This window comes from Peromyscus leucopus, chromosome 10 (genome assembly GCF_004664715.2).
Source record: "Peromyscus leucopus breed LL Stock chromosome 10, UCI_PerLeu_2.1, whole genome shotgun sequence".
Taxonomy (NCBI): domain Eukaryota; kingdom Metazoa; phylum Chordata; class Mammalia; order Rodentia; family Cricetidae; genus Peromyscus; species Peromyscus leucopus.
In genome coordinates, this window is record NC_051071.1 from 32,783,376 (window position 1) to 32,795,817 (window position 12,442).

Below are 12,442 nucleotides of genomic sequence, written 5' to 3' on the forward strand. Positions count from 1 at the left end.
AGCAGAAGGAACAGGGACGAGCAGCTTGATGCCACATCAACTCTGCTATCCTTGGCTGCCATAAGCCTGACAGGGCCCTTGGTCACTGGCCAGCTGTGGCCAGCAGACATGTAAAAAAAAAAAAAAAAAAAAACAGATCTGAGACATATGAAAATACAGTAATTTAAAACAACCGTGAACTTATCTCTGTTGAGCTAACAGATGTGGCAGGGCAGCTGCTGAGGAGTCAGTTCTAACATGCTTCTTTCAAATGCCTGCACAAGACCACAGGGAGCCAGGGTAAACTCATCAACAGCGTTTGGTACTTTGATCTACAGGAAAAGCTAAAATGGGTCTGACATATGTCACACCTTAACTAGACTGTTTAAAAACCAAAGCACCATCTTGAATGTGATTCTCATATAAGACAAGTACATACTGACACTGGGACATCAAGATCCCTGTTAAATGCAAACATCTTCATGTAGAAAGATACTAAATGGTCTATGATCAACATGCAGGCTATTCTTCCAAAAACTAAACATAATTAACACAGCCCTAGTATTTGTAAACTAGAATTTTTACATTTGCACAATGAGACATCCATTCCATCAAATATAATAGTAATTGTTACTAAAAGAAATTCATTGACCTTTTTAAAAAAGATTACAAAATTGAATTTATTGAGTTTCACACAAGATGCACTTATAAAATTAGTACTGAATGCCGTTAGGACAGAAGTGAGTGTTATCCTCACTCCCACCAGCATCTGCAAAGGAAATGCATTCTTCAGAAAACAACACAGAAACAGAAAATTCAAGCAGAACTGAGGAGACATCTAGGCCATGTTCTTGTTCTGAGAGGGCTGAGTTTGGCAAAGCTTTCTCCACACTGCTCCTAGCTGAAATGGACACTTTCTTGTTGGTAAAAAGAATAGTTTAAAAATGGGGCCCCACTGAAACAAACATACACCAAAGAATGAAAATGTTCATTTTAAACTTAAAACTGCTTCCTGGTTTCACAAGGCATATATATCATTTCCAACAGCTTCTTTAGATTCTGTTAGTGCAAATCATTAGAAACCCTCCTTTATTTCAAGTGCATAAGCCAAAGCATCAAAACTAGTTTTACATTTATCCAGGATACAGGAAAACCATCTAAAACTTGCCATCTGTGCCCGAAATGTTTGAGTAAGAGCCGAGTTTCATGAGTGAGACAGCAAAGGAAATCAGTTAAGAGTACCATGGTCCAGACAGTTCAGAAATCAGATACGGTCAATTTTCTTTTAAGAGAAGTGCAGAAAAGGTTCTCAAGATAAAAATGGGGTGGTGAGAACTTGCCCCTGGATGCCACCAACTAGTAATGGAGCAGGAACGGCATCTTTATCTCAAAGAAAAACCCCAGAGCACCCTTTGGTTGCTATTCCCAGTATCCCACTGTAGTACCCTCTTGTATCTGAAACACCCTTTACAGTCACGTGAGGGACTCTCCCAGCAAAGGCACCCACTGTCCCTTTCCCACAGAACACAGAGCAATGGAAGGACACGTGCATTCTTCAAGCCCGGCAAGGTGACGCTGCTCAACCCGCTGTGAACACTTTAAAACTGCTATTCAAAACAAAACAAAAACCAACAAACCAGCCTGTCGATGGCAACCACTTTGATTTTGTATATCAACAGCTTTTCAACAATTCAACACCAAATCTATTGACTTGTAATAAATGATGCAGCTTTAAAGCAAAACTGGGTGTCTACAGTTGACATTGCTCTGTGCTCTCACTATAACTGCCTTTTACTGGGTCACTGCCATTAAGAACCACACAGTTCACACTGCTGAGAGTAACAGAGAGCAGGAAGCATTTCTCAGTGACACATGACCTTCATGAAGTAAGAGAACGAAAGGGCCGAGCGAGAGCTCTGTTTCCTCTAAGATGCTGTTAGTCATCATGTGTTTAAGTAGCCTTTTATTTTGCTTAGTTTAGATGTATTGCCAAGTATGACTCTGGTGGTAAGAATATTTATCTGGACTTATATTTAATAATTTTTTTTTAATGCTTTGGCAGATGGAGTCAAGTTTGGAAAGAGTTTGTGAAAACTGTATGAGACTGGAAAGGTATTCATGGTAAAAGCTTCACAGTTTCCCAGGTATGTCCTTATACTGAAGAGGCTTGGAGGAAAATCCAACATTCTGGAAGCCCAGGCTGACAACGCATAGGAACTCTCGCAGTGCTCTGGCTGGGTGCCGGAAGTGCCGCTGCTGTCGGCCAAGCAGGAGGAAATGTTCACCCTCCACCAGCATCCCAGAGTCAAGGCCAGAGGCCGGCGCTGTCTCGTGGTCTGCCCTTCTGCCAGGCCACAGTACTGGAGGAAAGATACTAAGATTTGCTTGCCATTAATAATTTAAGTTTTTAAATAAATATTTAAGTGCCATTTTTAGCAAGTGTGTCCTGGCGGACCAGCATCTGTGGTCCCAGGGCCTGGCATCTTCATCTCACTGGCCACAGACTCAGTCAATCCGGTTCCCACAGATTGTGAACCTGTCTATCTCTAGCAAATCTTTCTTTGAGGATCTGTGTTTTAATTCAGAATTTTCCTGTGTTATGTCCTTCTCATCGCCATCTGGGGTTGTCAGAAACTGATCAGAATTGCTGGTCACAAGTAAGGGTATGACGTTTTCTTTCTGATGAACAGGCTGGCTGGTGATGGAAGTGGACAGGTTTTCTTCCGTGGAAAGGCCTGTGGGAAAGCAGATCCACTGGATTAGGAAACCATTTCCCTTCGGTTACAGTAAATACTTATCAAACACCATGTTTTCAGGGATGATGAAAAGTATCCATTATCTTTCCTCTTAGATAAAACAAATGAAAACTAAAAGCATACTGTGTACACTGTAATTTCTAATAAAATTCAGGGGCTAATCATACTCTGTTCATCCAAAATTTTACCCACCCCTATAGGTAACACTACCACTTGATTCTGGAAAGATACTCTCTCTGTCTTTACAGTTCCCTCTTACATGCCCACAAACCATGGCTTGAGCGGAAAGCAGCCCTTACTCTGCACTCAGGACTCCCTCCGGAAGGGCTAAGTGGACTTGAAGGTGCTCCATCTCCTGTCTGTACACTTGAGCTAGTCTCAGACCAACATCATCACCTGCAGGAAGCCCACATCTGAAGGAAGGGCCCAGCTCCTGGCCCCAGCTCAGGAATCTAGGAGGCTGGCCTTGGAGGCAGCGGAGTGAGATTGGGACCCACTGACCTCTGAGTTATAAATTCACTCCCTTCCCCTTTCCTTCTCCATTTCCTGCCCCAAGGAGCTGGGGACTGGACCCAGGGAGGGCTTCATGCTTGCTAGGTTAAATGCTCAACCACTGAGCTAACATCCTCAACTCCATTCAACACCCTCCCCCCAATTTGATCTTTTAAAGGAAGCTTTAAACCAGAGCGAGCTGTACATAAACTGCCACTAAGACGCAGTCCTGCTGAGACCCTGCAGTCTTCTGTGAATCTGAGAAGGTGAAGAGCTAACACTGTCTTCAGTGTTGACTTCTACCCTCTTCAGGGCCTGACTTCAACAACCCCCTGAATCATCTCTAGCTTGTAGTCTTTTGACCTCTAGGGCATCCTTCACAGACACTCCTCTTACATGCATGTAATTACTTACATGTAATTTGCGTGTGACTTGACATGACCCTTCATCTGATGGCCATCCTCCATTAGCCCAGCTCCACATTTACTAACTTCTTCATGTGAGTCAGAGGACACATGCTGATGCACTTTCGATCTTTCGCATCACGAACAGCACCCACACGTTCTCACAGTGACTACCGTCTAAAACCTCAGCTCCCACTTGAGCTTCTGAGAAGACCCACAGGAGCAGTACCTGGGTTCAGAGCCTGGAGCAGCTGGTCTCCTTTGCTCTGTCTGGAACAAGCTTTACCATCTCCAGCATAGCTGGGCCATGTCTGGATGCACTGGCCTCCTCTCCCTTTCAAGTCTAAGGCAATGACCTCTGGAGAGTGACAGGGCCCTGGGGTCTGGGGAGGGACATCAGTCCCGTTATTCTTCCAACACCCAAGTCCTTTCACTGGCTGTGTGTGCAGCGCTTCCTGTCCCTGACAGCCCTCACTGCGGCCTGACACATGCTCTACTTACTGTTCTTCCTCTCCTTCCAACAGTCCAGATGTGGTTCTGTCCTAGAACAGAACTGTTCCAGGACCCAACAGTGAAGCAGAATGAAGCGCATCTCTAAGCATCACTTCACCATGGCTGAGCACTGATTTACTAAGAAGAATTCAGAAGATGAATTCTGGAGCCAACATACCTTGAGAGGACTTGCACTTGCTCTGGGATTTACTGGAGGGTTTTCCGGGAGTGCTGGCTGGGGGAGGATTAAATAGCTTCTCTTCCATTTTGGCTTCCTTCACATATTGACATGACTTCCCCAACAGCACAATGCTATTAAGTATTTTCAGGGAGATCAACCTGAGACAGAGAACAGAGTTGTGAGAATTCATTTAAACCAATGCTAGAAGCAATCCTAGCTTGCTTCTGAGATGCAGGCCAGGGTGAGGGGATAGTCCAGGAGTCAGAGGACCTGTGCTGCTGGTGGAACCTGAGGTTCTTTATCACAGAGAAAGACCTCTGATATGTTCTAATTCATGAGAAATTCTATCAGCCAGCAGTTTGCCTAGTATAGATGATAATCCAACATGTATTCTTTTACCATAAAACAGGTAGATGCAGATGAGCAAGAAATAAAAGACAATTTCTAATTCCCTATGTGGTATCCAGTATATTATCAGCCATTTACTCTATGTACATGGTCTGTACCTTCTTACTGTGCAGAAATGGGTCTATTTACAAGGTTGTGGTGGAGGCAAAGAAGGGGGAGCAAGAAGTGGGAGCAAGAAGAGGGATCTGGGCTCAGTGTGTGAGTAGAGTCCTTTATGGACCCAGGCAAAATCCTCCACAGCTGATCAGAAAGGAGAGGACTGGGAGAGGCTCAGAGCCATGCTCAGCACAAAGGAAAGTTAAGCCTGCTCCTTATTACTGTGCTGCTGTTACATATGTAACCCCCCCCCCCACACACACACACATTATATATATTCTACAAATATCCTTCCTATGTGATCTCAAGACTGCTTTGTGGTATGGGCTACAAAACAAAACTCATTTGTAATAGCTCCCATTTATGGATATCTGGATTATTTCCAATATTTTGCTTCTATTAAAATGTTTGTAATTGGCAAAATGATTTAGAGATCGCAGCACCCATCCACATCTTCTCCCGTACTGTGGGCTGTGACTGACAGCTTTAGCAGGAGTGAACAAGTAGGTTGCTGTTTTTGTGTGTGAGAGGAAACACTGTCAGTAACACGGAATTACGAGCCAGGCTTAACATGTGAGTCAATGTGCAAAATACATGAGGACTCCTGTCTGGTCCTCAGCCTTTCACGCAGGGTTTCAGAACGCGGCACAGAGGGTCGCACAGCCCCACAGGTGCAAATCCACTGCCAGTTGTGGGGCTCCCGCACCATTCCCTCACTCCTTCCTTCCTTGCTTCTGTGGTTCTGCCTAAGAGAATTCCAAACTCACCAAACTAATCCCCGATTCTAGATTCCAATCGCCCTTTTCTCAGGCCCTCACCTCTCCACTCCTCAATGTTCCCTCTGCCACAAGCTTCTATCGCGGTAAGTGACAGTTCTATTCCCTTCTCTGCTGAAGTCCAGGTTCTCGCACCACACTTGACGCGGTTCCTGTGTATTTCCTGTACAAGCGATGTGCATGCAGCTGACAAGTGCAACCCTCCAGTGCTAGCACTTGCATTGAAGCCTTGCCGGCTCTTCCTGGCGGGGCCGCTGCTTCCCGACTCACTGTTCCTGCTACAAAAGGCCCGTCCTCCCCACAGGAGTCGAAGGGATCTTGCAAAAAGCTCTCCTGGGAGAATCTGGAGCTATCTCCCTGTCAGCGACCTTCTTACAGCCCACCCTCTAGGCTTACACCCTGTATTCCCTGGGTCAACCAGGCTTTCTGCTCACAACTGAAGCAGTCCTCCCATCCCTCTCCAGCTCTCCCCCACCCCCAGTTTTGTTCACCCTGCTTACAACTATCTCTTCAGAATGCGTCTCCTGTCACACACACTACACTTTTAGTGACTACAATTTTAGTGACACTGGGGGACAGAACTTGTCTGTCTTCTTTTTGGCTGATCCTTAGAACAGCATGGACCCTGGCAGGCAAGACTGCTGAATGGGTGAGGAAGACGTGCTGGTCACATCTTCCCTCCACAGCTGACAAGCACACATCAAAACTGAGTTCTGATGACTCTACCCAAAGGGAAATCCGGGAAACCCAGAGCTGAGCTGGCTTATGTGGGTGCATGGGCGTAAGTGTGGGAGAATGCCATCTGTGGGACAGTACAGCCTGAGCACTCCAGAGGAAAAGGCTGTGGACAGACAAGCAGAGCAGGAATGATTTGGCCCTAACTTCCCAGAGTCTGGTTTCCAAAGGCATCTGTGATGGCCCAGCTTCATGTTTGAGTGTTTTGTATATCCTCCTGGTCCCATGTAATACCTGGCATGTGACGGGTTTTCAAGTAAGCTATATTCAAGTTTACTTTCCTGATTTTTGGTCAAACTATGAGAGCATTTTAGCTTTAAACAAAGAGGGGCACAAGTAGGAACAGGGAACTATGCTAAGAACACCAACGGCAGGGTGTGGGAACCTGCACTACAGAAGAAGCGTGATTCTTTTCTATTTTAAGAAATATTTTGGTATCTATTGTTATGTAGTCTAAGTACAAAGAAATTTCCTTAAATATTAATCCTCAAAAATAGTAAGTAGTTTAAAGTCTTGACATTGTCTTCAGTGTGCAGTTGAACACCTTTGGCATATTAGTAAAAGAAAAGGAGAGAGAGTGAAAAGGCCAGTGTGATTATGGCCAAAGGAAGAAACAGCTCAGGGAAAATGCGGGAAAAAGATGGGAAGAGTTCAGAACATGAAAATAAAAGTCAGTTTTCTAGGATAGCAATATTAACTCTTACCTCAAAAAGAAAGTATACAGGAAAATTTCTAACATTGTATAATTTCATGTAAAAAACTTAATGTCAAATAACTTGAGAGCTGGGTATGGTGGCATGTTGTCAGTAATCCCAGCACTCAGGAGCAGAGGAAGGAGAAAGAGGAGTTCACAACCAGCCTTTGGTAAGTAGTGAGCTCAAGGCCAGCCTGGGCTAAGTGAGATCCTGTCTCAAGAACAACAAAAAAGTGTGTTCTGGAGACGTAGTTCAGTTAGCAGAGCATATACTTAGCATGCACAAAGCCCTGAACTCAATGTCCAGCACAGCATAAACCAAGTATGGTGGTACACACCTGTAATCACAGCACTCAATCAGAGTTATTTCTGGTGTCACTGCAATTAGTCACCTCACCCAGACACAGCCCTGAAGTAGGAGGGCCAAGACAGGCACTGGGAAGCACTTGCAATGAATGAGGGATCTTACGTGCAGCCCACAGGAGTGACCATGTCTGAGCTGTTTGGACAGTCTTGGGTATCTGTCATGTTCCAGGCAGTATGTGGATACCCGTCACATGCCAGGTATTACATGGGACCAGGAGGATATACAAAACACTCAAACATGAAGCTGGGCCATCACAGATGCCTTTGGAAACCAGACTCTGGGAAGTTAGGGCCAAATCATTCCTGCTCTGCTTGTCTGTCCACAGCCTTTTCCTCTGGAGTGCATCAGTGCCACAGATGGCATTCTCCAACACTTATGCCCATGCACCCACATAAGCCAGCTCAGCTCTGGGTTTCCCAGATTTCCTTTCCGGCAAAGTCATCAGAACTCGGGTGGGCTATTTTAGTTCACTTCTTGAAAAATTAAACAGTGGCAAAATAACATTCGACATCATCATTTTCTTGCTATCACTTATGATTACTATAAACTCAACTGTTTACCTCCTGCCTGCGTTTCCCAATCAGAAATGTAAGTTAGTTGGGATCAACAAATTCACAGAAGACTCAGCTGGCATTATTAGGTGGATGTGCACAAGCCCAGTGTGCTGAATATTAAGCTTGACAAGCACACAGGAAAATTAAAGGTGTTTCTAAATATGAAAAAAAGAATGCGATGAAAGACTTTCCTCCCAAAATAAAGTATGGGTGGACTATAAATCTCGAACAAAAAGACCTTATTGTAAACTTTTGGCTAACAATTCAAACTTAAGTACATAGAAGAGGAGAAATATTTTATTTTTGGGTGCAATTAGTTTCTATTACATCTTGCAGTTATACATACTTTACTGTAAAGTCAAAACATAATCAAGAACAGTCAATCTTACCCAAAATAGAAGAGTATGACACAGGCATAGGACAGGATTCCTTGCACTTTAATCGAGCTTGTTACAACTCTGATGAGCTAGCCAGAAACAAACCAAAACACAAAAACACACAGACAAAACACAACCATAGAGTTATTAGTTCATATTTAAAAAATATTTTTTCTTCCTTACTTTAACATTTTAGAGTATACTTGCATCCAAGTCCAAGAGGCTGGGTCTAGACTTTCCAATCCATTGCCGATCTGCCTCCTCCGGCATCTCTGCTGGCTTGGGTTTGCACAGGCAAGCCCAGCGAGCAGCGGCAGCTGCCACAGACTCTCAGCAGTCTGCTGCGGCCTACTTCACCAATGGGGCTTTACTTACACCGAGCAGAGGTGCAGGAAACTCAACCTAAAAGGTCTGTCTGAGGAAGCTCATCTAGTTGTTGCTAGAGATAATCCTGGCTGGGCATTTCTTCACTTTTCCTGTCCACTGTTCAAATTCTTTAAGAGCCCCCAGTAACTTGCAGGGAACATGGAGCAAAGGCAGACTTACGTTGTTTAGGAAACTAAGCACACAATTAATCACTCAAAAGCCACGTGGCTCTGTCTCTTTGGTTAGTTATGGCCAACACTTAGCTTCTTATGAAAGAGAAACCTAGACACAGCAGTATTATCCCTGGAAGCCCGTTGAATGAATCTGGTGGGAGCAGCAGAGAGAAAACATTTACACATTACAGGTCCAGGTCCTGGGAGCAGCTATGAAAATGAAGCAGAGATAACTGGCCTCACTCAGTTATCACCATCATTCTATCATGATGCCTTAAATATAATTAAAATGCTACCCACGACAAGAAAACAGAAATGAGACATGGGATGGGCTGTCACATGTCCAATCTAGTTTCACTGTGAGAAAAGCACCATGGAGCCCTTTCCTGTGCTATGGCCTCTAGCAGAGAAAGGGTTGCTACTACCATTCAACTAACCCTTTTATTAAAGAACAGCTGCACAATCTAGATTTACCCTCAGGACTGAATATATCATGTTTCTAATACCAGGAAATACAAGCAGAAAAATTCAACATGCTATTTTTTTCAATTTCTTTAACTTTTACGAAATACCCTTTAAAATCTGAGTTTCTCTGAAATTTGTTTTTCTGAAGTAAAAGAAATTTGTATTACTATTTCATAAGCAATTAAAACCATAACATGTTTAGGGTTTGGTTATCTGTTAAGTTGTTGGAATTTAACATGAAACCTATCATCACCTACCATCTAAAAACGTGGGGTAAAATCTAAATACAGCTGCTGTGACTTCCAGCTTTCTTGTACATTTGTCAGCTGATCTGCACACAGCTGCTTTCAGGTCATGTTCTGATGCTGGATCCAGGAGTGTAGAAGGTGTAAGCACACTGCAGGGCTCAGACCTGCTCACCACTCACTATGCATTCTGCGTTTATTTCCTTAGCATATGTTCCCAGCACTGGATTGATGCCATCTAGCACCTCACTGTCAAAGTGCCCTCTAGAAACAGGATGAGCTATGTAGCCACCTCCATGCTCCAGTAGACACCGCAATGCCCACCTCCAGGTATATCCATTAGAGAGAAAATTCTTTACTCAATGGATAAGTAAAAGAATAACCTCATTGTTAGGAAAGCTATTTGGATAAGCAGTCCCCATGATGTCACTTTTCTGCCGATAGCTCAAAATCCAAAGGAATAATGAATTTAGAATTTAAGACCAACTTCTTTTGGGTTACTTACCATTTTTTAAAAAACAAAGACCTGTTGAAACAGACTTACTGATAATACATACTGATGTTTTATGATGATGGCCATCTCATTATGAAAACAGACTTACTGATAATACATACTGATGTTTTATGATGATGGCCATCTCATTATGAAAACAGACTTACTGATAATACATACTGATGTTTTATGATGATGGCTATCTCATTATAAAAACAGAAAAACATGAACTTACTAAGACAGCTAGCGGGAGAGGAATAAATCCCATTCTCCGTGCTACCGAGTCACTGTAGTCTGTATATGCCTGCAGAGAAAGGAGAAAAGGGCTCATTCAGTTAAATTAGCATCTAGAAAGTACCATTCACTCTTCAGCAAAAGCTCTGAACAGGTGCGGTATAAACTGAAGAGAACGCAGCACCTGCCCCGTAACTGAGCAGAAGGATGCAGGAACCTAAGTGGCCACCACACATTTCAAATAAGAAGTTATATGATTGCTACAATGTTGCAGAAACATACAGCACTTAATGTTATTGCTGTATAAATATTTAATGTCTAGAAAAAGACAAGTTCAAGTCTATAGTTTTATCCATAGTACATTTAACTACTGGGGAGTTAATTTCAGATACCACCTTTAAATGAAATGCTCACATTTTTCTGTCGGCTGCTGACAAGGTCAAATGCAAGGCTGGCTCTATATTCACTGTAGACCTGAAGGCAAATTAAAAAAGAAAAAGAAAAAAAAAAAAGATAAGATGCAGTCTACAATATACACACAATGGAAAGGTTTAGGGTTTGTAGATAAAAATGCTTCCTACCTGCGGGGCAGCTACCCACCAACCCCCCAGTTCCCCAGAGTTTTTTTGAGTGAGAGTAGCAGGAAATATTAGATAGAAGGATTTAGAATGTGGAGATAAACAGATAGAAAATACAGGGTAGCCTCCAAGAAGGCCTGGAACCTATTCCAACCAGCCCTGACTGTCTCTGCCCTAAGGTATTTATAGAAACGCCAAGTGTTGGAGCAAAAGACCTCCCCCCAGCACAGTCAAGTGCGGACTATCTCAGGCACCTGCACTCAGGCCCATGGTCCAATCATCCTCTCTATGAGGACCTGCTGGGTAAAGCCACTAGGAACCTGAAAAATGGGCTCCCACACCTACCTACTCAGGAAAAGATGCTAATGAGCAACCAGACATCTACAGCTTGAGGAAAACAGTCAGCTTCCCTGAGCTGCTACATTTTAAAGGCTTTACTTTAAAGAGGAATAACAGCCAATGACTACAGTTCCCAGAATTTGGAATTTAGGGAGAAGTGGCCATTTTAAGCAGTGCTATATCAAAAAAATAATTCTGGAATTTTGAGTGCACAGTTAAGTATTATAACAGTGTATTTAACCACAACAATAACACCTTCCCAAAAAAGGATGCCAATAGTGAGTGAGACAGAAATGGGCTGGACCGTATCAGAGCCATTGTAGCAGCCTCTAGGGAGCGTGACAATTGTATTCCCACTAAAAATGGCATGAACTACCTGAATCAAACCTTTAATTTTAATTTCAGGTACTGAGAAAATACCCTATAAAAAAGAGAATCATCTGTATTGACAAAGCCAAGAGAGAAAATGGTGAATTCAGTTTTGATTTCTGCTTTGCTGAAAGAACAGAAACATGCTTCAAGCATTTAGAAAACCAGAAACAGAATTTTGCAACTGGTTCTGCATTCACTTTTGAACTGAACAATAAATAAGTTGTCAAATATGATTGTCAAAAATATAACTCAAGAAAATCAAGGAAGCTGCTGAGCCAGTTCTCTCTGTTTGGAACTAAGGATGAGGCTCTGACATGACATGACACTCTCCACCTCCATGTACCTGTGTATTGATTTATAACCACAGAGCTATTTCTAAAGATACTAGAGAAAATGGTTACAACATAAAGCAAATCCCCTGAAGCTTCCTCAAGTGAGTTCACAAGTAAAATGTACAGCTCGTCTCCTAGGACTTAGGTACCTGATTATATTCACAGGAAAAAAACAAAACCCAATTTCTAAATAGGAAATATGTTGATGGTTCTATTTTAAAATAGACCCAGTATGATTTTAATAATAAATACAATAAACCAAAGGTTACCTTATGATAATAAGGAGTGAAGGAAACTTAAATAGGAATTGCTAGAAATACATACATCTGCAGTGATGTCATTGAATTTGGTGATAAAGGCGTGCTTTACAATATCCACAGCAATTTCTGATGCGATCACCATACAGACATCGGGAAACAACACCCAGAGATGATCTATAAAGCAGGTAAGAAACAGACAATTAGACCTCTTCATAGAAACAGAACCTGTACCTCAAGTCCTAGCAGCCTGGAACCTCCAACAGAGCACACTCCA

General features: G+C 42.9%; 1 protein-coding gene across 1 annotated transcript in view; it reads right to left on the minus strand.

Moving 5' to 3' along the window:
* Nucleotides 1-632: 632 nt before the first annotated feature.
* The window catches only part of Tapt1 (transmembrane anterior posterior transformation 1), a 52,054-nt gene continuing 40,244 nt past the window's right edge, over nt 633-12,442 (minus strand). The window contains exons 9-14 of the mRNA XM_028865848.2: nt 12,233-12,342; nt 10,702-10,761; nt 10,289-10,357; nt 8,324-8,400; nt 4,302-4,462; nt 633-2,714 (exon numbers count right to left, since the gene is read on the minus strand). Of these exons, the coding sequence (XP_028721681.1) occupies nt 2,485-2,714; nt 4,302-4,462; nt 8,324-8,400; nt 10,289-10,357; nt 10,702-10,761; nt 12,233-12,342 (707 nt within the window). The 3' untranslated portion in view covers nt 633-2,484. The remainder of the gene's footprint in view (nt 2,715-4,301; nt 4,463-8,323; nt 8,401-10,288; nt 10,358-10,701; nt 10,762-12,232; nt 12,343-12,442) is intronic.